At 40.5% G+C, this 21240-nt stretch overlaps 1 protein-coding gene across 1 annotated transcript in view; it reads right to left on the reverse strand.

Moving 5' to 3' along the window:
• The window catches only part of Moxd1 (monooxygenase DBH like 1), a 69236-nt gene that overhangs the window by 17707 nt on the left and 30289 nt on the right, over window positions 1-21240 (reverse strand). Inside the window, exons 5-6 of the mRNA XM_052169858.1 lie at window positions 1911-2090; window positions 1520-1622 (exon numbers count right to left, since the gene is read on the reverse strand). Coding sequence (XP_052025818.1) covers window positions 1520-1622; window positions 1911-2090 — 283 coding nt within the window. The remainder of the gene's footprint in view (window positions 1-1519; window positions 1623-1910; window positions 2091-21240) is intronic.

Below are 21240 nucleotides of genomic sequence, written 5' to 3' on the forward strand. Positions count from 1 at the left end.
TTTGTATCAACTGGCAGAAACATGTAATGTTATTTTAATTGTTTCTCTTTCTTACCGGGCTATAACTTTTGTTTGTTTCATTTTGTTTTGTTTTGACTCAGGGTCTTACTATGTAGACTAAGATGGCCTCAAACTGGCAATCCTTTGCTCTTAGACCCCAAAGTGTTGGGATTATAGGCAGTCACCATTATACATAGCTATGACTATTAACTCCCATGGATGAGAAAGTGTCTTTTTCACTCATATCAACCTCAAGCACGGAATAATAATGTCGCTGATAGTTAATGTTTACCGAATAATTACACAGTAAAATAATTAAGATTGCTTTTATCAGTGATGTTACATCTAGTCTACTGATTTTTTCCTTTGCTTTGGAAAATGGTATGAATACATCCAGAACGTAAGTTCATATCCTCGCATCCACCTCCTATCAGTTTTTCATCATAGATATCTCTTGAGTATCATTGTGCACAGCCTATCAAACAACAAATTATCAGTAGCTCTTAGTGTGATAGATGATAGCTTTCTCATAAGAGTTTTTGTTTGTTTGTTTGTTTGGGGCTGGAGAGATGGCTCAGTTGAGAAAGCGCTTGATCTGCAAGCATCAGGGCCCGGGGTGCATCCCCAGCATGCCTGTGATACCAGTGCTGAGGAAGCAAAGAGAAAGTGGTCCCTGGAACGTGCTGATAAACCATTCTGGTAAAATCTGTGTGACCCAGATTAGTGAGAGATCCCGTGTCTCAGTTACTTTTCTATTGCTGTGAAGAGACACCAACCAAGAGAATTTACAAAAGAAAGTTAATCGGGGGTTTCCTTAGAGTTTCAGAGGGTTGGTCAATGACTATCGCGGTGGGGAGCATGGTGGCAGGCAGGCATGGCCTGAGAGAACAGTAGCTGAGAGCTTAGATCTTGAGGCAACAGCCATGAAAGAACTAAGTAGGATATGGCTGGTGTGGGCTTCTGGAATATCATGTCATTTCAGTGACACACCTTCTCCAGCAAGACAACTCCTAATCCTTTCCAAACAATTTCACCAACTAGGGACCAAGTTGACCAAATAGGAACCTATGTGAGCTATTCTCATTCAAACCCCTGATCCTCTCTCCAAAAAATGAGGTGGAAGGCAGTTGAGGAAGATACCCAACATGGAATTAATGTCATGTCAACATACATAGGTACATATAGACAGACAGACATAAATACATAGGTGCATAAGTGCACAGAGAGAGTGTATGTATGTGTGTGTGCGCACACGAGAGAGAGAGAGAGAGAGAGAGAGAGAGAGAGAGAGAGAGAGAGAGAGAGAGAGAGAGAGAGGGAGAGGGAGAGAGGGAGAGGATCAAATGTATGTATTTGGAATATAATTCATATATCACCCCGTTTTATTATTAAAAGCATCCTACTTTGGACTTACAGGTTAACATTTTCTAATAAGAAATTTCTTCCTTCATTTCAACTGTGTTGTGGACAATATTTACAATGACACTTTAAAAACAGGTAGGTAAAATAAACAACTTACCTTTCTTCCGTGCGGGATTATCGTAATGGACTTCTAAAAGCACATAACGAGGATCCAGTGGCATGCCGAGGGACAATCCGACATGAGGTGGATAGGTAAAGCCCTAAACATGGGGAAAAACACTTCATGAGACTCTGACTCGTGGAAGTCCCTAAGGGTTCTGGTGCCCAAACCCAACCATTCCTTCAAGACCCTTCAGCGTTTGGAACACCATTACTCATTTAGCACAGACAATACATCATGTAAGGGAAGAAGACTTTCCTACTGAAGTAGAAATATAAATAAATCTTTATGTATTTTTATGTAAGAGCAGTGTTTCTACTAGAGCCATACACAGGGGAGAAGACAATCAAATAACTGTCGAGAAGTTGGTCACCACCATTAGCCTCACCTCTCCACCGATGCCCCAGGCAAAAATCACAGTTTCACAGGTGAGGAAGGCATCGGGCATATTCGGGTGGTAGCACTCATGGCCGACGTCCAGAACGCTATCGTTAAAGTTGCTGTTGCATTGATAGAGCAGGATGTGATGGACCAGGCTCTCATGGCCTCTCTCTATTATTGGTTCCACCTACACAAAGACAAAGAACAACGGGGAGAGTGTCATAAATGAGAGAGCCTTCCCACACCCGGCAGTGGGCAGGACAGCAGCAGCGATGGCGGTCCAGTCTTCAAAGGCATGCCCCCCTCTGCCATATAAAAGGTTCTGAGATGCAAACACAAGCTGTTCTGAAGTTGTCGATGATGGTGGTGATGATGGCAAACCGATGGTAACAACAAAGATGAGACAACTACTCCAACAGTTACAGAACTTCACCAACTTTCTCTTTGCACATATAACTCATGCCTGCTTCCCTCATACATTCCAAAATGCCCCTTGCTCTCTTCCAGGCCCTCATAATGCATTGTTGTTATTCCTCTCATTGTCCCTTCACATGGAAAGTTCATATTAAGGCTACGGGCACAAACTCTCTGTCTTCCTCTTTTCCACTTCAAAATATTATTCTTACCATACTGGAGGTGACAGATCATGTCTTGGTTTTATATATATATATATATATATATATATATATATATACACACACACACACACACACACACATATATGGGCTGGGAATAAAGTAGGACTCAATAATGGATATTTTATTTTAATAATAAAGGTCACATTTTAATGATAGATTAGGGGGCCAATTTGAGAGTTAAAAACGGTTGGTGATGGATGACCATGTCACTTCTTGAAATGTGAGGGGGATTCTGAAGTCAATTGAAACAGGAAAAGTCGGTTGGTGTGGATGGCCCATGCGAACCTACTCTTTTCTATTGAATTATTTGTGAGTTCCCTTCAGAGCACCTGCCCACTTCAGTCAGGAACAGATGAACCCAGAATGAACCAAGCAGGTCGCCCTTCCAGACATCTCTTTGCACTCCCAGATGAAGTGGGAGACTGGGCTGTGGGTATGAGCCTCGGTTACAGAGGCCCTCACGCTGCTGCTGCTGCAGTTCCTACAACCTCGGAGCTCAGCCATGCTTTTCTACGGTAGCTCTCCCTCCTTACGTGCAGGCACTGCACTCAGAAACCCTTGCTTGCTCGCTCTACATCAGACTGCAGATTTAGATGAAGCATCTTCAGCCATTTTCTCCCAGGATACTGCATCTGTTACTTCTGTGAGTTTTCCATTTTTGGCAGAAAAAACCCAAGCACAGGAATGTATGTAGTGGGTAGAGGTCTGAAGTAGGCTGCTAAGAGATTCAACCTTGTAAACTCAGTTCTGTGTTATCCGTGTATACGTTTCAGACCCCCATGTATGGAAATAAGGTAGCACGTGGCATTGTTTGTGCTTATCTTTAAAAGGTCACAAGTCCAAAGGCAGAGACTGCTTTTCATTTGCTTGAAAATGGTGGTGATGGTTCAAATGCGATTATAAAATTAGTCATGATTTACACAGAACCCTAACTCAGACCTTCTATCAAAATTTTGTTTTCATATCTAGCTTGAGCTGTCCTGTGATGTTACAGATTTATTTGAGGGCTTCCATTCACCCCCAAAGACAAAACAAAGGTCTCAACAGGCAGATGTTGAAAACCATGTGAGGGTTTTGTTATATGCATTGAAAGAGTTCCAAGTTTGCACTGAATTCTACAAAACAGGACTCAGAAGCCACAGAACAAGGAAAGAGGAGGATGTTGGCAAGAAAGCTTTGTCAAGTCACAGTGAGAGGGAGATAAGAGTCCGTGATGCCGGGGGATGGTTGAGTTTAGGGAAGTTCAAATATTACCTTAAAAAAATTAAGCGCAATTTTTTGTTGTGGTGAGAAACATTGAAATGAATATTTAAAGCCTCCAGATTACAATGCATTCTTGGAATAATAATAATAATATTTATCCTTTACCCAGCCTCAATGTCATTCTTTGTTTCTGTGTCTGGTCTACATACTTAATATTAATGGCATCCTATAAAGAGAGATTCACAGAGATTAGGCAAGAGGTCACAGATATGAAGAAGGGGATAGAGATGAGAAACCGGGCTGGTCTGACTCTGATGTCTCTTCAGATGGGACTGTGCTCTGGCGGGAAGGTGTGTTGGAAAGCCACCGATGGATGCCACAAGCCACTACCAGCAGGAGGGAGAGAAAAGGCTGCAGTAGCTGGAGACAGTGGGTGCCAGAGAAACAGCATCACAGGTGAATGCCAGGAGGTTCTTTGGGAAACCACTAGCACACATAGCTGCCTTTAGAGAAGCTGTATCAGGCTGGACATCCTGGGCTGGGCATTACTGATCTCCTCACCCCTCCCCCAAGTCCTTTGGCCTGTTACTATGTTCTTTCCTTAAAGAGAACAGAAGACAGAGTGTCTCCAGTGAACTTGCCAGAGCTTCATGGAGAATTTGATTATAGCTCCATTTATAGATTACAAATTGAGGGTAAAACCTAAAAGGGAAAAAACAAAATGATTTTTTTTTTGAAGAGGAGGAAATTACTTATAAAGCAGACAGGAGATTTGATACAGACCTGGGTACTGATTGGAAAAGGAATGAAGAGTGGTTTGGAAGAAGCACCGACCTTTGAAACATAAAAGAAGTGGGAGAGAGGAGAAAAGAGAAGGCAGTGGTCTAGCCCTGCCCCCACCTTCAGCTGCGTTAGAATGTCTGTGGTTTCGAGATGTCCTGCTTGCACCTACTTATTATAGCATCTTAGAGAGCTGATGTACCACCTGTTCTGAATTTTCTACCATAAATTAACAATTTTCAGATCTGCACATTTATATGGAGGTCATGACTGCCCCTGCAATTGTTTGGAACACAGAAAACACAAGGCTACACATGTCCACTGTGATTAATACTATCTTTATCTCAGACTAAATCTTTGTGTATTTTGCTTTACTTTAACGTGGTAGTAAAGACCCGGGGAGACAGAACTTTCTTCTTGTATCCAACCGCAGGGCAGCGGTGACTTGAAGTCTTTGGAGCAGTTTCTATTTTCTCATGCTTCCAAGTTATCTGCCTAAGATGTGGTTCCTTGCTTGTTGGAACATGAGAGGAGGAGTGGGAAGAAGCTCTCCAAAAACAACGTGCACTTCAATAAATCAAAATGTAAAACAAAAGAGGAGATGATGGGAGGAATTGGGGATGAGTTGGAACTGTAAGGTTCTATCACTCGTCTTCCTGCTGTTTGTGTTCTTTGTGCTTGGGTTCATGACCCCTCTACTCCCTGACCCTTCCACCCTCTACACAGGAGAGCATCCATAGGAAAGTTCATAAACCCAGGCAAAGGGCATCCAGAGGATGGCTAGCTCATAAAGTGGAGCTGCCTCTGAGGTCTCAAGCAGAACTAGCACTCAGGCGGGTCTCTATCTGACTCTGTTGACACGCTCGTGAGAAGATGGTAGGAGAAATGTCTGACTCGCCCTCTCCCACCCTGGCCTCACCCTCATCTCTGAAGTGGATGACATGAGACTAACAGTACATTCAACCGGACTACGTGTGGAACAGAGTCTTTATCCCATAAATATTCCACTCTGAGGACAAGTCGGAGATGAGAATGACACATATTTTGATGCTGTGTCTAAAAACCAACAAGAATGAACTTGCATCTAAAGGAGGTGACAATAGGAGACTGAACTAGGGTAGAAATGGGGGAAAAGAAGAATGAAAAACAACAGAAGTAAGGAGAAACAACAGAAAGAGGAGAATTCTGAGAAATCATTCCCCTTTTACATAAGTATGTACAACACACAGAGACACACACACAGGGACACACTATATACTCTCTGATGGGATGGTGCTGGTGTCCATTTAAACATACACTGTCTTTGAAAGATAGATTTTTGTTTGATACATTTCAAATTCTGGAAATTTGTAGAGTCAAATGTGTATACAGCTCATATACATCTTTCCTAGGATGGAAAAAAGTTTTAGAAAATATTTAAACAGGACTATTTTTAATCAATGTATGGTCTTCAGTGCAGCCATTATGTCAACGAGATGGATATAGCTAGATTTGTGACAGATCTCCTCAGGATGGACAGATAAACATGGATGAACTTGCTATATGGGGCACGAGCCCTGCAGAACAGGGAACCTTCTACATAACTATGTATCAGAAAGTGGCAGAGAAGAAATAGCTGTGGAATGAGGTGCACTCATGTTCCCCAATGTTATTATGTGTCCCGTTCCCCCATCCCAGAGAAGAAAACTAAATGCAGCAAAAGAAAGGATGGGAGCAGCATTGTGTGTGTGTGTGTGTGTGTGTGTGTGTACGTGTGTGTGTGTGTGTGTGTGTGTGTGTATGTGTGAATTTGTAGAAAAATAAAGCATTAGAATTCAGAGCATTTTGCTATTCGTTAACAACTCCATATGCTTGATTTGTTTTGCTGTGAAGAAAACATTAATTCACAGTACATACTTAAAATTCTGATTTTATCACTAAATGAGAAGTCATTTACCATTATCACCTCCACCCTCCATCATGTGAGGTGATCATGAGGACACGTTGCCTTGGAAACCCCCCCCCACACACTCACTAAAGAGCACCAACCCAATACTGATGCTCACATTCCTCTCCGTAACTTTTTATTCCTTTGAGAAATTAAACTATATTTCTTGGGGGCCATCATAGTTAATTAGCAGGAGTTTGCACAGACCTTCAAAGTGTTTCCTTCCATCAATCAACTCTCTGCATGCTGAACTACAGTTAGGTCCAAGCAGGTTCTGACAGGCTATGGCCCAGGAGAAACACTACAGGAAGTAATGGGCATTCTATTTCTCACGAGTGTAGAAGAAAAGATTTAAAATGTTTTCAGCATAAAGAAATGAATAGTGTTTAGAAGGCAGGCATATGTGTATTGATTTAAACATTATTCAAACATATATATACATATGGGTCCTTATAGTGTTCATATATGTGCCCTTTCTATGTTTTTATATAACAGGGAAACTTTCCTTTTTTGGAGATTTTTTTTTATTAGATATATTCTTTATTTACATTTCAAATGATTTCCCCTTTCCTGGTTCCCTCCCTCGAAAGTCCCATAACCCGTCTCCCTTCCCGTGTTTCCCCAATCAACTCCCTCCCACTTCCCTGTCCTAGCATTCCCCTACAATGTGGCATCGAGCCTTCCCAGGACCAGGGGCCTCTCCTCCCTTTGATGTCTAACAAGGCCATCCTCTGCTGCCTATGCATCTGGAGCCATGGGTAACACCATGTGCACTCTCTGGTTGATGTCTTTGTCCCTGGGAGCTCTGGGGTACTGGGTGACTCATATTGTTGTTTCTTCTATGGCACTGCAAACCCCTTCAGCTCCTTGGGTCCTTTTTCTAGCTCCTCCATTGGGGACCCTGTGCTCAGTTCAATGGCCGGCTAAGAGTGTCCCCCTCTGTATTTGTCATGCACTAGCAGAGCCTTCAGGGAAACTTTCTAATTTAAATGTTATGGGTGTTTGTTTTCCAAATACTGAGTTAATACAACACAATTAATTTCCTCTTATAATTTGTTTTTAGTTTTTATATTTAAATTATTAACTATGATAGGTTTTTTGTCAAACAGTGTATCTATTCCATTTGAAAACTCAATTATGCCCTCTGAGGCTTTCATCTCTTAAATTATGGCTTTATTACTTAAAGCTGCTATAAAGCCTTGACAGCTCAAATGTATGGATCCCTTGACAGCTTCCTGCCCTCTCGGGAGGGTGCCCACAAGTGGATCACAGTCTCTCCTGGATTCTGTGTCCTTCTCTCCGAGTCTTAGTTCCTTTCCTGGTCTCCTTGGAAGATCAGCCTGCTGGGCTCATCTTGATTCTCTTTGCTATGTGTTTCAGTTACTATTTTTTTTTTTAATGTATGATTTCAGGGTCTTAATGCTACCATGACAGGACAGAACTTAATTACCAACAGATGGCTCTCAGAATAAAATGTCACAGCCCCAAATTAGAAGCGGAAAAGTTTTGTGTTCAATTCAATATGACTTACAAAGAAAAACAAGTGGAACATATCAATTAAATTCCTCATGCTTTAACTCTTAGCTCTCTCGTAAGAAAAGACAGAAACTCATCTTCAAACTTCAATTGCCTATATTAAATAAATTTATCATAATAATTTGGTAATTTTAAATAAAGCATACTATCTTAGCATTAATTCATCGCAACTTAAAGGTTTATTTGCTAGAGGAACTCGACAAATGAGATGTCTTGTTTTTCCTAGAGTAAGGGAATAAGACAATGGCAGTTTTTATATCTTCAGACATAATCTAAAGATGAGATCTAATTGCACACAATATAAATTAGCAACATTGCTTCCTGGAAAAAGTCTGTTCCAGACTCTATCCAAAAGTCCAGAATTCATTACTCTCTCAGAGGCCCGCAAAATAAATTCTCTTTTTTCTCAGTAACAAAGGCACGAGATACTGATGTTGTTTTTCTCTGAGATTCCATATAAACTTGCTTTTGACCTGACAGCTATCCGTCCGGCTTACGCAAGCACCGCCTGCCTTCCTGATGTTTGGTTTCAGCTGTGCAGCAGAGCGCTCAGCCTTGGCTTTCAGTGATTCCCAGACTCCTCAGACATAGGTCACCCTTTTACCGTTCATCTGTCCTAGAGAGAAAACAGATGTGTTGAACATCATACCAGTTCAGCAGATCTTCCTCCTCTTGGTCTCGATAGGAGTCATTGACTCTACAAAGATTCACTGAGCTCTTGGGAATCTGTATGCAGTGCTGAAGATCAAAGACGGCTTAAAGTTAAAACAGAGATGTAGGTGTAAATGGTGGCCATCATTTGTTCATCTGTTACGCACACACACCACTCCATGTATGTTACGTGTATTATATTTAGTTTTATGTAATCTTTATGTGGCATTGAGACTGGCGCTTGCTATTCTTGCTTTATAAACAAAGAAGCTGAGGACCAGTTAGGAGCATTCATACAGCCTCTGAGTCCTGAGCCCGATTCACACTCAGTTTCATGTCTTCATTTTGAGGACAACACTGGTTAACAGCTACTCTGACCTGTACAGACTGCAGGGGAACTGCAATCTGAGGACTGGGGTCAGGAAAGGACTGAGAATGAGACCCAAAATTATTTTGAATTAAGACATTGTTTCAATGGTCATTTTATTTCATGGAGTATTTCTTATTGGCAGAGAAGAGACAAACTTTTAATTAGAAAGGCATTATTGTCCTTGTTATTGATTTGGGATCCATCATTCCTATGACTGAGACATACAGACTAGGTTTAGTGTCTAAAGTGCCTGCCACGCGTGCCTGAGGTTAGGGGCGTGCGGGTAAAAGCTGGGTGCAGTGCTGTGTGTCTCTCACGCCAGCTCTAGGAGTGTAAGGCAAAGAAGAGCCCCGCCCCTCTATCTACCCTAAAGGAGACAAGCTCTGGGTTCCATGAAAGACTCCGTCTCAAAACATGAGGAGGAGAGCAATTGAAGAAGCCACCTGATACAGACGTCTGGCCTCCACACTCGCACACGTGTTTGCAGTGCACACATGTGCACACTCACGTGTGTGTTTCATGTTTTACAAAAGATAAATTGATAGATTGTTGTAGCCATGTCTTTTTCTTGTTATCTATTTTTTTAAGTAGGAGGTAACATTTTGTAAAGTCTGCATTCATAGGACAATTATGGAAAAACTTGGAAAACAATGCTGACGGGTTAAACACGTCTCTTACTGTCTGTTGGCGACTCTCCTGTCTGCAGAGGTAACTAACTCCTACTCTAGTAAGTTTGTTTGTCTTCATAAAAGGGCCCACACTGCATTTGCCTTCTCAAACCATGCAAGGCTCCTGATGCCTTCCAGATACGTGACTAAGTCACTCTTCTCCCACAGATGTCAGCGCTCAGAGAGCTAGGCATGTAAGAGTTTGTGACTCACAAAGATGATACCCGAGTCTCACGCGACAGCAAGGAGCAGTTGCTCTGCAGAGATGCTGCATGCAGAGTTCCACCATACCTCAGGATGGAAGGCAGGGCTGTTGACTTGTTTTGGACTTTTCCAGTTCTGGGAAACAGAAACGTAGGCCTCATCTCCCAAACTGCCAGTTTGCAGCCTGTCATGGAGTCAGCCTGGCTCTGACTCAGTCCTCTCAGGTAAATGTCTTCTTAGTCTTTGCACCTGTCTGCCTGGGTTTTATTTAATAAGTTATGGCATAGAGAAAACATTTTAGCATTCCTTACAGAGGAACTACCCTATGAATTCCGCTTTGCAACGTTTGCCTCTCATCTTAACCTTCCAGCAGAATTCAGCAAATTCTGCCTTCCATCCAGGTGTTTGTTCCAGGTGGGCCTCAAGCACAAACTTGAGATTTTTAGTCTCACTAGACTTAACCTGGTTTTGTTTCACTGTTGCTATCATTGTTTTGCTTTTTGTTGTTATTGTTTTGTTTTGCTATTTTCCCCCAACCATGCCACCTCCTTTTAAACAAAACAAATGCAATAGTTAGCTAGAATTTAAATATTCTTAGTCTGTGAACCGTAAAAATTACATTGAAAAATGGATCTACTTAAAAATGAAATATAAAACTCACGGTGATTTATTCTATATTTGGGTATTTTCCCAGGCATATAGAAGCCAAACTACACTCAGCTTTGTAATTCACTCTCCTTAGATGCTCAAAGAAAAGGCTTCCAATCTTAGAAATATGGTAGACCTCTTTTCTTGGCGGATGAAGAAGCGATCTGAAGAGCTGATAAGCTGACTTATAACCGTGGTCCTAGGGAAGAACGTTCCAGACTCGCTCAGCTTCGAGCCATCAGTTCCTTTTGGATGTTTATTATGGTCCCAATGCCTGACACCAAATGAGTGAAGACAGGAGCTTCATGCTCTGCAACAGCTCTCCTGGCGTCTGACCGTGCGAAGGCTGCTCCCCCAGCAGCAGCTGCCTTTCCTCTCGCCCTGTTCTGTCTAAATACCTACGCAGAACTCCTAGCTCTAGTGAGCTGATTTCTAAATTCTACAGGAGACCATTCCATTTCTCCAAATGCAGTAATTTTGACTACAGGAATGACCCAGTCGGGGAAGCACTTGTCTCCCAAGGTTGAAGACCCAAGTCTAATATTCAGTGCCCAAGAAAAATCTGAGTGCAGTAGTGCGCACTGGGAAGGCAGGCAGGAGGATTCCTGGGCTTACGGGTCTGGCAGTCTCGGCAAATTAGTGAGCTCCAGGTTCAGTGAGAGACCCTGTCTCAAAAATCAGATAGAGAAACAATGGACATCCCTTGATGTTTCACTTCTACATTCACATGCTTGTACACAAGTGCTCTCATGACCTGTATTCACATACACATGTGCTCTCATAAGCATGTGCTGGCATACACATGTATTCACATACATATGCACTAACATACACATGTGTTCACATACATATGTATTCACAGACACATGTGCTCTCATAAACGTGCTCACACACACATACTCATATAAGCATGTACTCATATACACATGTACTCACATGCACTTGTATTCACACATGTGTTCACACACACATCTATTCACATACACATGTGCTCACATATACTTGTACTCACACACACATGTACACATGTACTCACACATGTGTACACATGCACACACGTGTACACATGTATTCATACACACATGTACTCACATATACATGTGTTTTGTTTCTGCTCAAAAAACAAAAACAAACGAAAAAACTTAATTCATTTCAGGGACTGGGGAGATGATGTCTTCTTGGTGGGTAAATATGCTTCTCCTGCAAGCATGAGGGCCAGAATTTAAATCCCACTACTCATGTAAAAAGCCGGACATGGCTGAGTGTGCCTATGACCTCAGTGGAAAGGGCAGAGAGCTATAGGGGAGGACACCCAATGTCCTGCTTAGTCTTCTGTATATATGCACAGGGACATACACACCCCTACTTCTACGTGTACCACAGACATACATGAACAGGGATGTGAAATAAAGAAGGGGAAGAGAAACACATATGAACATACTAAAAAAATACAGACTTTATTTAATGGCCTACCCTGTGTGACCTTTCTGGTCCTTTCAGGATCCCTTCAAACACCCCCAGTCCTATCTTTGCCTCCAAGCCTTTGAGCATGCACTTATAAACTTCTAAAGCCCAAATCTGACAAAATAAAGTCGCTTTGCTCGTCAGTGGAAGATGACCACAAAAACAGGGCTCAGACAAAGCAGAGGATCATTCTCTTTTTAAAGATTTATTTAATTACTATATGTAAGTACACTGTAGCTGTCCTCAGACACACCAAAAGAGAGCATCAGCTCCCATTACAGATGGTTGTGAGGCACCATGTGGTTGCTGGGATTTGAACTCAGGACCTTTGGAAGGGCAATCGGTGCTCTTAACCACTGAGTCATCTCTCCAGCCCCAAAGCAAAGGATTAAATTTGGGAACTAAATGCGTATTATATTTTAACCTGCAAAAAAAGTGTGGTGATTTGATAAAATGAATCTCAAATAAATAAAATTATAAATAAATAAATAAATAAAATTTTAAATAAATAAAAATTTAAAAAGAAGATAAATTAAACCAATAAAAACAGATGTAGTATTATCAGTATTTCTTTGAGCATAAAAATATAAAATATATAGATCTATGTCACCATTTGCCAACTTAGAGGCATCGGTAAATTTTTTTAAAAAAACATTTTTTAAAAATGTTTCTCACTCCTACTTGTTTAACAGTTAGGTAGACTTTGGGTTTGGTTAATTTTTTTTTAACAATTCCACATGAGGTTTATTGAGAGGGGAAAGAGCAAAGGTGGCGGCGGAAAGAGAAGAGGGGAAGAGAGCAGGTTTGGTTAATTTCGGTATGTAATTTTTTTATTTGCAAGTTTGTTTATAATAAAATTAATGAAATTAAAGCATGAACAGGAGAAATATTTGAGGGATTAAAATAAAAACAAGTATTATTACATTGGAAATGAAGCAACAGGAGAGCAGTCTCTCCTTGTTGGGAAAAAAGAGCCTTGTCTTAAGAGACAGAGCTGAGGCCTTTCTCCCTCGCCCTCCCAGTGGGGAGGGATCAAGAGTGCAGCTGTTGTGACTTCTGTTCGAGACCTCCAGTGCAGGGAACAAGGCCTGACAATGGAATCTCCCCAGATTAGTAACTCAAGCTGAAGATGTAAATTATTCCATAATGGTAACCTTAGCACTTCAATAAATCATATTTGAAAATATGTGATCACATCCACAAACTGTTGGAAAATTTTAATTGTTGTGTGTTGGGAAAACATTACTCAGAGAGCTGCTGTGCTCTATTTAGCATTGCAAACAAGAACTTAGTTCTCTGACCTTGTAAATTTAGTGGCTGTAAATTTTACAAACCTAACCTCAGTAGAAGAGAGCTTACACAGCAAAGCCTGTTGGGTAGCAATCTCCTGACTGATTAGAACATAGAAATCTGAAGCAAAGATGGTCAAAGTATTGAATTCGAAGATTTAAAGGGATAGATATACCTCAGCGAACCCAGGCAGCTCTGAATAAATACATTTCAACTTTCTACTCTGAAATATCTTGAAATGATCAACAAAATCAAAGTGAATTGCTTTGAATTATTGGATAATTGCATTCAAGTAATTTGAGCTTTTCCAAAAGCTCTGAAATTTCTTTAATTATAGATTATTAAAAGATAACCATACACACATAGATATGTGTATGTGTGTGTGTGTTTGTGTGTGTGTGTCTGTGTGTCTGTGTGTGTGTATATGTATATATATATATATATATATATATATATATATATATATATATATATAAATCTGGAAATTCTTTTCAAATTTCCCATGTTAAAATGGAGATGTAGATAAATAACAGTAATTTGTCACCTAAATTTAAATTCTAATTTAATGGATAATGAGCTTATTTTTTCACTGGACTTCATTTTTTTATCATAAAATAAAATGTTGACAAAATCAGACAGCCAGTCCAGACTGTCAGAGAAGGGAAAAAAAAGACAATAAGGTGATGCTGTTGCATCTCTTGGCCTCAAGTGCTCACTAAGCATTTCAACTTGGTCATTTGTAAACATGTACTATATCTGTTTTGCCAATACAAAAACCAAGATTCAGAGAAGTTATTAAAGGTCAAGGGTAGGACAAGTATTTGAAAGCTTTTCTGTGAGCTGAAAGACAAGGCCCTTCAACCTCAGTTAACTAAATAAAATTAAATCATCCCATTCTTGCGGTTCACTGTGTTCATATTACCTATGTATACAGCAGTCATGGAGACCAGGGTATTTGACTCCAACAGCCATCCTATCCAACCTCCAGCTCTATGGTTAGGGGAAGGTGTCTATCATTTCTGAGCCTTGGTTTGCTCTCTGGGAAATGGCATGACTGTTAAGTAAAGCAGTGTCTGGGATACATTAAGCAATCTGTAAGCGTGTGTTGTCTAAAACATGACACTTACAACGTGTTTGCACTTACATGTGGATATACACACCGACACCAAGATCATGGCAGTCAAAGGAAGAAGCTAAGATCCAACTTTTGCTCATGGCTGTCATAGCCACAGTTGTGATGAGGACCTAGCACAGAGCTTCCCTCCAAAGGGATGAATTTTACCTTGAAGTCATGAAGTCAAAGGTCAACTACTATGGATTTAATAACTGGTTTCATAATAGAAGTGATTATAGAAAAAAGATGGAATGGTCTGGGGACATGACTCAGTGGTTAAGATCCTCATTGTGAAAGGAAGTTCAGACTTCCTAGAATCCAGGTAAACGTGGGGTGCGCATGGAACTTTATTTTTAATTCCAGTCCAGGAAGGTCAGGGCTTCCCTGAGGTGAACCAGCTAGAGAGATAATTGATGGGTGACCTTACAGTTTTATGTCCTAATTCAAAGACTAAGGAGGCAGGTTGACACAAGGACAACTCCTGACATACAGCAAGGTTATTTGTGCACATGTGCACCCACACACAGGAAAGCACACATGCACATGTTTACATATACCACACAGTTATAGATACATGGAACAACAAAATTACATGAAGAGCTTAGTATTCAAGAGAACCAAAGATACTTTTATCTAGGGGGCTTTAAGGTGCTAAATTTTCTCTTTCATTTCTGAAGCAGAATTGTGCTGCAATATTTCAGGCCGCCCTCAAAGCCGTGATCCTCTAGCTGCCACCTCTGGAGTGTTGAGTTATAAGTGTGCAGCAGCATGCGTGCTAAAAGGAATATTCTTCTTAAATGTGGACAATAAGCAAAGAAATAATCTTGACTGTTACAGCATTTTTCTTGTCCAATCACATTAGGGCAGTACAGGCCTGTGATTGGACAGGAAAAGGGAGGCGGAGCTAGGAGCTAGTTGGGGAGACAGAGAGAGGTTGCAGGAGGAGCCCTCCCCAGCTGATCACTAATTGAGAAAATGCCCTACAATTGTATCTCATGGAGGCATTTCCTCAACTGAGGCATCCTTTCTGATGACTGTAGCTTGTGTCAAATTAACACACAAAACCAGATAGTATATATGTCATAACATGGGAAGCTAAATTTTATATATATATATATATAATATTGTGTATTAAGTACATTTAAACCATTAGGAAAGGTTGAGCGACCTTGACATGGGAACAGACATTATTTGAATATTCCAAAACAAAAAACCCCCAAGTTATAGTCCCTAAGGAAGATTTTATTTCCACAAGAACTAAAGGGTCACCACCAGACTTGTAGGGACAGTCACAGCTTCCCTTCCGACACTCATGTGCATGTGTATGTAATTAAGAGGCAGTCTTGATTTCTCTTTTGGAAAGTGTGATGCAATCTGCCAAAGTTTTAGCACTAAAGGATGCTGTTAACCCCACACAGTGATATCATTTAAGATACATCTGTAATCTCATGTAGGTTTCAAAGGCTGCAGTTCCCTTTTGATATTTCACAGTAGGAGTCTTGGTATGGCTGGGGCAGTCAGTGGTTTTAAGAATGGTTTCCCTTACAAGAAGCTAGTGAGCATTCCAATTTGACGCATGCCTTACTTTACATGATAAAAGACACGGATGGCACTGAATACTGTCTCAAGCAGCCTCTCCCCAGACACTCTCTTGTCCTTTGCAACTCAGAGGTGCGGATGAATGGTTGCTGCTGGGCAGCTAAGGTACAGAGCAGGCAAAGGAAGCATGTTCCTAGATGGCACTGTTGCTTAGCACCGCTGTGATTTCAGGATTCTTCAAGCTGAGACGCAATAGATATCTAAATGCTATCTACATGGTCTTGCTTTTACTCAACATTTAAAATATTGATACAATGAGATTTGGTGAGAATTTGGTTTCCCTAAGGACATGGTTTACATAAGATTTGGCAACAAAATGATTTAAAGACACTCTTTTAAAAGGCAGCTAGATAGCCTTCAGTATTGTTTCTAAACTGCCCTTACATTGTAATCATTAATATACAGATATAACTTGGATGCACCAGTTTCACTAGAACATAAATCTTTTTCCGTACATGAAGAAAACATCCTCTATCTCAGAAGTTGTTCTGGTTTTATAACAGAAGCAGCTATGGCTCCAGGAAATAGCTGGGTTTTCAGTGTCTCTGTTTCCACAAGTAAATACACAATGCACCAAGGAATAAATGATGTCAATACCATAAATTGTTGAATTATAAAGATTTGTTCTTAATGCTATGTGCATGGCCATGTCTGCCTGAATTCATGTGTACTGTGCCCCATGTTGCATCCCACAGAGGCTACATGAAAGTACTGGATCCCTGAAGCTGCAGTCAGATGCTGCACACGCCACCATGTGGATTCTGGACATCAATCCCGGATCCTCTCTAAAAGTAGCAGGTACACTTAACCACTAAACCATTTCTCTAGTGACCTGGCTTCTTCTTCAAGGGCCCAATACCACATTCTGATAGTAGATACCAGTGTTTGTTCAACCTTCAATATGTGTTGAGACATATTATAAAATATAGTATTAATTCTACTATGAAAAACATTATACTGTGTTCTATAAAATACTAATATATATCTAAAGCCTGGAACTTAAGGGTTTTTTGGAAAGTCAGTTGGATGGTGTTTTGCTGGGGCAAACACATGAAGGAGCATTTTGTTAAAGTGGACACAGTTTTGAAAGGTTAAGTCGACTTGTGAAGGAACATTTCGCTGAAGCAGACATAGGACAGAGGATGTTCTGCTATAGCAAGCACGTGAAAGGCCGTGGGATGAAGGATTCTTTGCTAACAATATGCATGTATTGGTGTGCCTTACATTGTGCAGCTGAGTGAGCTGCATTTGTTGGGACTCCATAGAGAGAAATGCACCAAAAAACTTGTGGTGGTGTGCTGCAATTTCTTGCCGCTTTGGCGGACTCTGGCTGATTGGATACACATGCTGAGGTAAGGCACGTGCTGAGGCGAAACCATGCTGAGGAAAGGCACGTGGAAGGCACATGATATTTGGAGGGTGTAAATGGGACTCTACGGAGTGACAGAGACAGAGCTTGGCTTGCTGGCACAACGAGCTGTGCAATGCTTGTGGGTCTTCTGTCCTCGCTGATCTTTGCTTCCCTGAGAGAGGCAAAGCCAAGAACTTCTGGTGTTCATCCCTGATCTCTCATGCTGAGGCTGAGGCCTGGCTGTCTCTACCTGGTAGAGCCACCCCTGTCTCTAACCTCCCTCTACCTAACTGGTCTCCTGGTGTATCTGTGAACTGTTTGCAAGTGGATTGAGCTGCTGCTAATCTGTGAACTGAACTGCTAATTTCCAGACAACACAGATGGGAGTTGCTCCAAAGAACCTTTACAAACAAGTCCATTCCGTGCCCCCTCCCCCGCCACCCCCAACATCCTTTCTTTTACACGACCTCGTGTGGATGGTGAGCTACAAGGGAGTTTAAAGCGTTTAAGAACCAACATTAAAATTAAGGTTTGAAGAAAAATGAAAGTTATAAGAGCCATCTGGGCATTTTAAATAAGTACAAAGCACTGGATCTCAAACAATAGACTGGCATCAGGATTAATTATAGAGCTTTTCCAAAGAATATCAACAACCACCCCTTCACACAGGAGTTGGCATCATATTTAGAGATTTAAGTTAGATAATTTTTAAGCTGTACCCTAAGGATATGAACCAAGCAGAACAATAGTGACTCACCAGAGCAAAGCAAATCCATAATGTTTTTAAGTTTGCTTTAATTTCCTCTTTCTAAAATAGCTGTCCTTTTAGGTTTTTCTTCTGAAATTTTAATGAGTAAATAGCTTAATAATGTGTAAATTCAGCACTGAGAATGTAAAGTAGAAAGCTGCGAAATATATTCAACTCATGAGTTATACAAACTTAAATTGCATATATCTCTTTTATTAAAAGTCAGTTTTCATTTCAGGCATAACAAAAGTTCCATTTATAAAATCTATAATAATTTGTTGTTGCATCAATTGCGTCAATTGTGTGATGCCATCCTGGTTGTATACGAATATGATTTTTTTTTACACAGAAAATTGTAATATGATCCTCTTTAGGAACACACAAAGCTATGTGCATTATTTTTGTAATTATAAGATATTTGGCATTATAACTTAATTTACCAGTGAATGCAAAGAAGCACTTATAAATTTATGAGTTTATAAATCCTCAGCTTTCTGAATTCCAGTATTTCGTGAATAAAGAAACAACATTCTTAAGGATTGTTAATCACACAGAACCTCCTCTCATTTCTCAGATTTACAGTTTTCCAGTGGTTTGGATAACGTGAATTTAATCTCTTGGAGGAACCATAGTATTAGTTTTCATGTTGCCAGTGGTTGGAGTAGGACTGCAATCTGTGCTCCCAGCGGTTCTTAGGCAGCCAGTTTCCCTAGCTTTCTTCCCAACGTGTCTTTTCTTGTTTTATGGCACTACAGGCATTTTGCCACAAACTTAAGACCAAATGAAAACGTTAGTGTTTCATCTCACAGGTCCCTTTATATAGACCATTGTTGGAATGGAGATGAAATGGCCCATTAACATTGTTTTCATCTCCAAGGAAGATTTCTTTTTTTAAAAACTCCACCAAAAGGCTGCTGGTCTGTTTCCAAGGATCCTTATGCTACAGCACATGCTCCGTAAGTTTAGAGCCCATTACCTCCCTTTCATTTAAACTATTGCTAATTCCTTTCTTTGCGCCATCATCTCAGATTCAGCATTCTGCTCCTTTCTAGAAGCATAATCTTTAGCCTGAACATCTGAAGTCTGACTTCAGTAACTTCCTAAATACCCATGAGGCTTTAAATGTATCATCGGTGTCTGCATTGATAAGTGTGTATCAGGCTTCTGTGTACCCAGATGCCATGTAAAGTCTGTCAGCTCCTAGGATTTTTAACCCAAAGTCTCTGAAGGTTCTGGTGGGGTTGCCTTATGTAGCCCAAGAAGTATGCTCACATTCTATGGGACTCAAAAGTAACCTTGCCCAAAATGGTTCTGTATACTTCAAAGCTTGTTAGAATGGCACAACCCATGTTGAGGGTTCTTACTAAACCAGAGAGAAAGGAACATTAAGAAACTTTGGGAGGCGGTGCAAATGTCCTTTCCCCTGGCTTTGGAAATAAGGAGTATTTACATGTGTTCAGAGTCACCAAATAGTACACATTAAACACATGCAGTTCTTTATATGCCACATGTCTCAGTAAAGCTGTCAAAACAAAAACAAAAGTAGCTTGTGCTCTTAGAAGTCGACTGAGAAGACTCAAGGCTGAATCTGTGCTATCTGACATTTTCCATATGGATTTTGTTTTCTCATTTTACCACAAATATCTTTGCAGGTGGGGGAAGCAGAAGGCTTGAGTTAGTAAGACTATACAGACAACAGTCCGTTAGTTTTTCTCAAAGGATCTATGCTCAAATCGTGGTCCTGCTTCCGATGCATTGTATCAGGTTGAAAAAAGTTACTTTGACCTTACCTGACTCCAGCAAGTTATGGGAGGTCAGTTTTATCTTGAGAAATTATGAAATCCTGATGAGATGATATATCTAAGTATCAGAAACAGAAATTTTACCTAACTACTTCCCTGGGTCACAAACTAAAGTCACTCATATCTCTGCAAACACCAGATCTACCAATCTGATGGTACCAGCCACACCTAGAATTTAATATAAACATTTTTTGTATTCTGTCAATAGAAGTGTTGATTAAGTCACTTGGCAATTTTACAGCCATTAACTCCCATCATGTGTGCTAATGCTTTATCATGTTCTCATCTGACCTGCTGCACAATTGAAAATGATATTCTAGATGGAGGTGGGATAGAAGGATTGGGTGGTAGAGGAAGGCTAAGGAAAATAAATATCCAGCGTCTGATGAAAAATGTCCTTATTTAAAGTCACCAAATGCAAGACTAATGGAAGCTCTAAGAATGTCCAAGAATGTCCCAGGGGAGAGTCACCAGCTGGTCTTTGTCCTTCCTTAGACAAGAGCAGGGGAAATGTAGCTTACATTTCATTGGGTTTAGAGTAATGGGAGCAAGAAATGAAATCTAACTCCTAAGGAATCTTTCTTTCAAAATAAAATAGTGACTTAGTGCCCTTCATGGCCTCTGTGAAGCCCTTAAGAAAATCCTATATGGCCAGCCTATATGAGAAAATACTAGAACTTGTAGTCATTCATCTCTATAATCCCCTTCAAGGGAAGAAAACAAGCAATTACGAGCCTGTTATGCAACAGGTGTTCTTGCTTGTCTTCATTTAATCTTCACTGAGAATTACTTTGCCTACTTTACGACCGAAGAGGCCAGCTCTGAGAGTTTTCTTTGCCCAAGGGTACTTAGCTAATGAAAAGCAGAGTCAGGCTATACCATTGTGCTCTGTTCTAGCCTATTTCAGTAAAGACTTGCCTCTGTCTTACCCTAAGATTTAAGAGATTTGAAAAGCATGGTAAATTGGTAACATTGCTTAGTCCTTATTAATCCAATACATACTAAACATGTAAACACTCATTTGATAATGACAGCTAACAATTGGAACAAGTACTTTTATTAGTCCTGTTTACAAACGGCAGCCTAAGACTTAATTGAATGAGGAACTCGCTTGGGATCAACATCTATTGGCTAAGGAGCCAAGATTGGAATCATGCCTTCTTACATCATAGACTATGCTTGAGCCACTATACAATAAAGACACTGAACATGTATGCTTTTCTTGTTTAGTTTAATGCAAATCTTTATATGTTCCCAAATTTTATAACCCTCGAATAATAATAGCAACAGGTTCAGCCAATTGTGGGTGTAAGGATTAAACCAAAGTTTATAGCCCAGGCAGAA

Source organism: Apodemus sylvaticus, chromosome 23 (assembly GCF_947179515.1).
Source record: "Apodemus sylvaticus chromosome 23, mApoSyl1.1, whole genome shotgun sequence".
Classification (NCBI taxonomy): Eukaryota; Metazoa; Chordata; class Mammalia; order Rodentia; family Muridae; genus Apodemus; species Apodemus sylvaticus.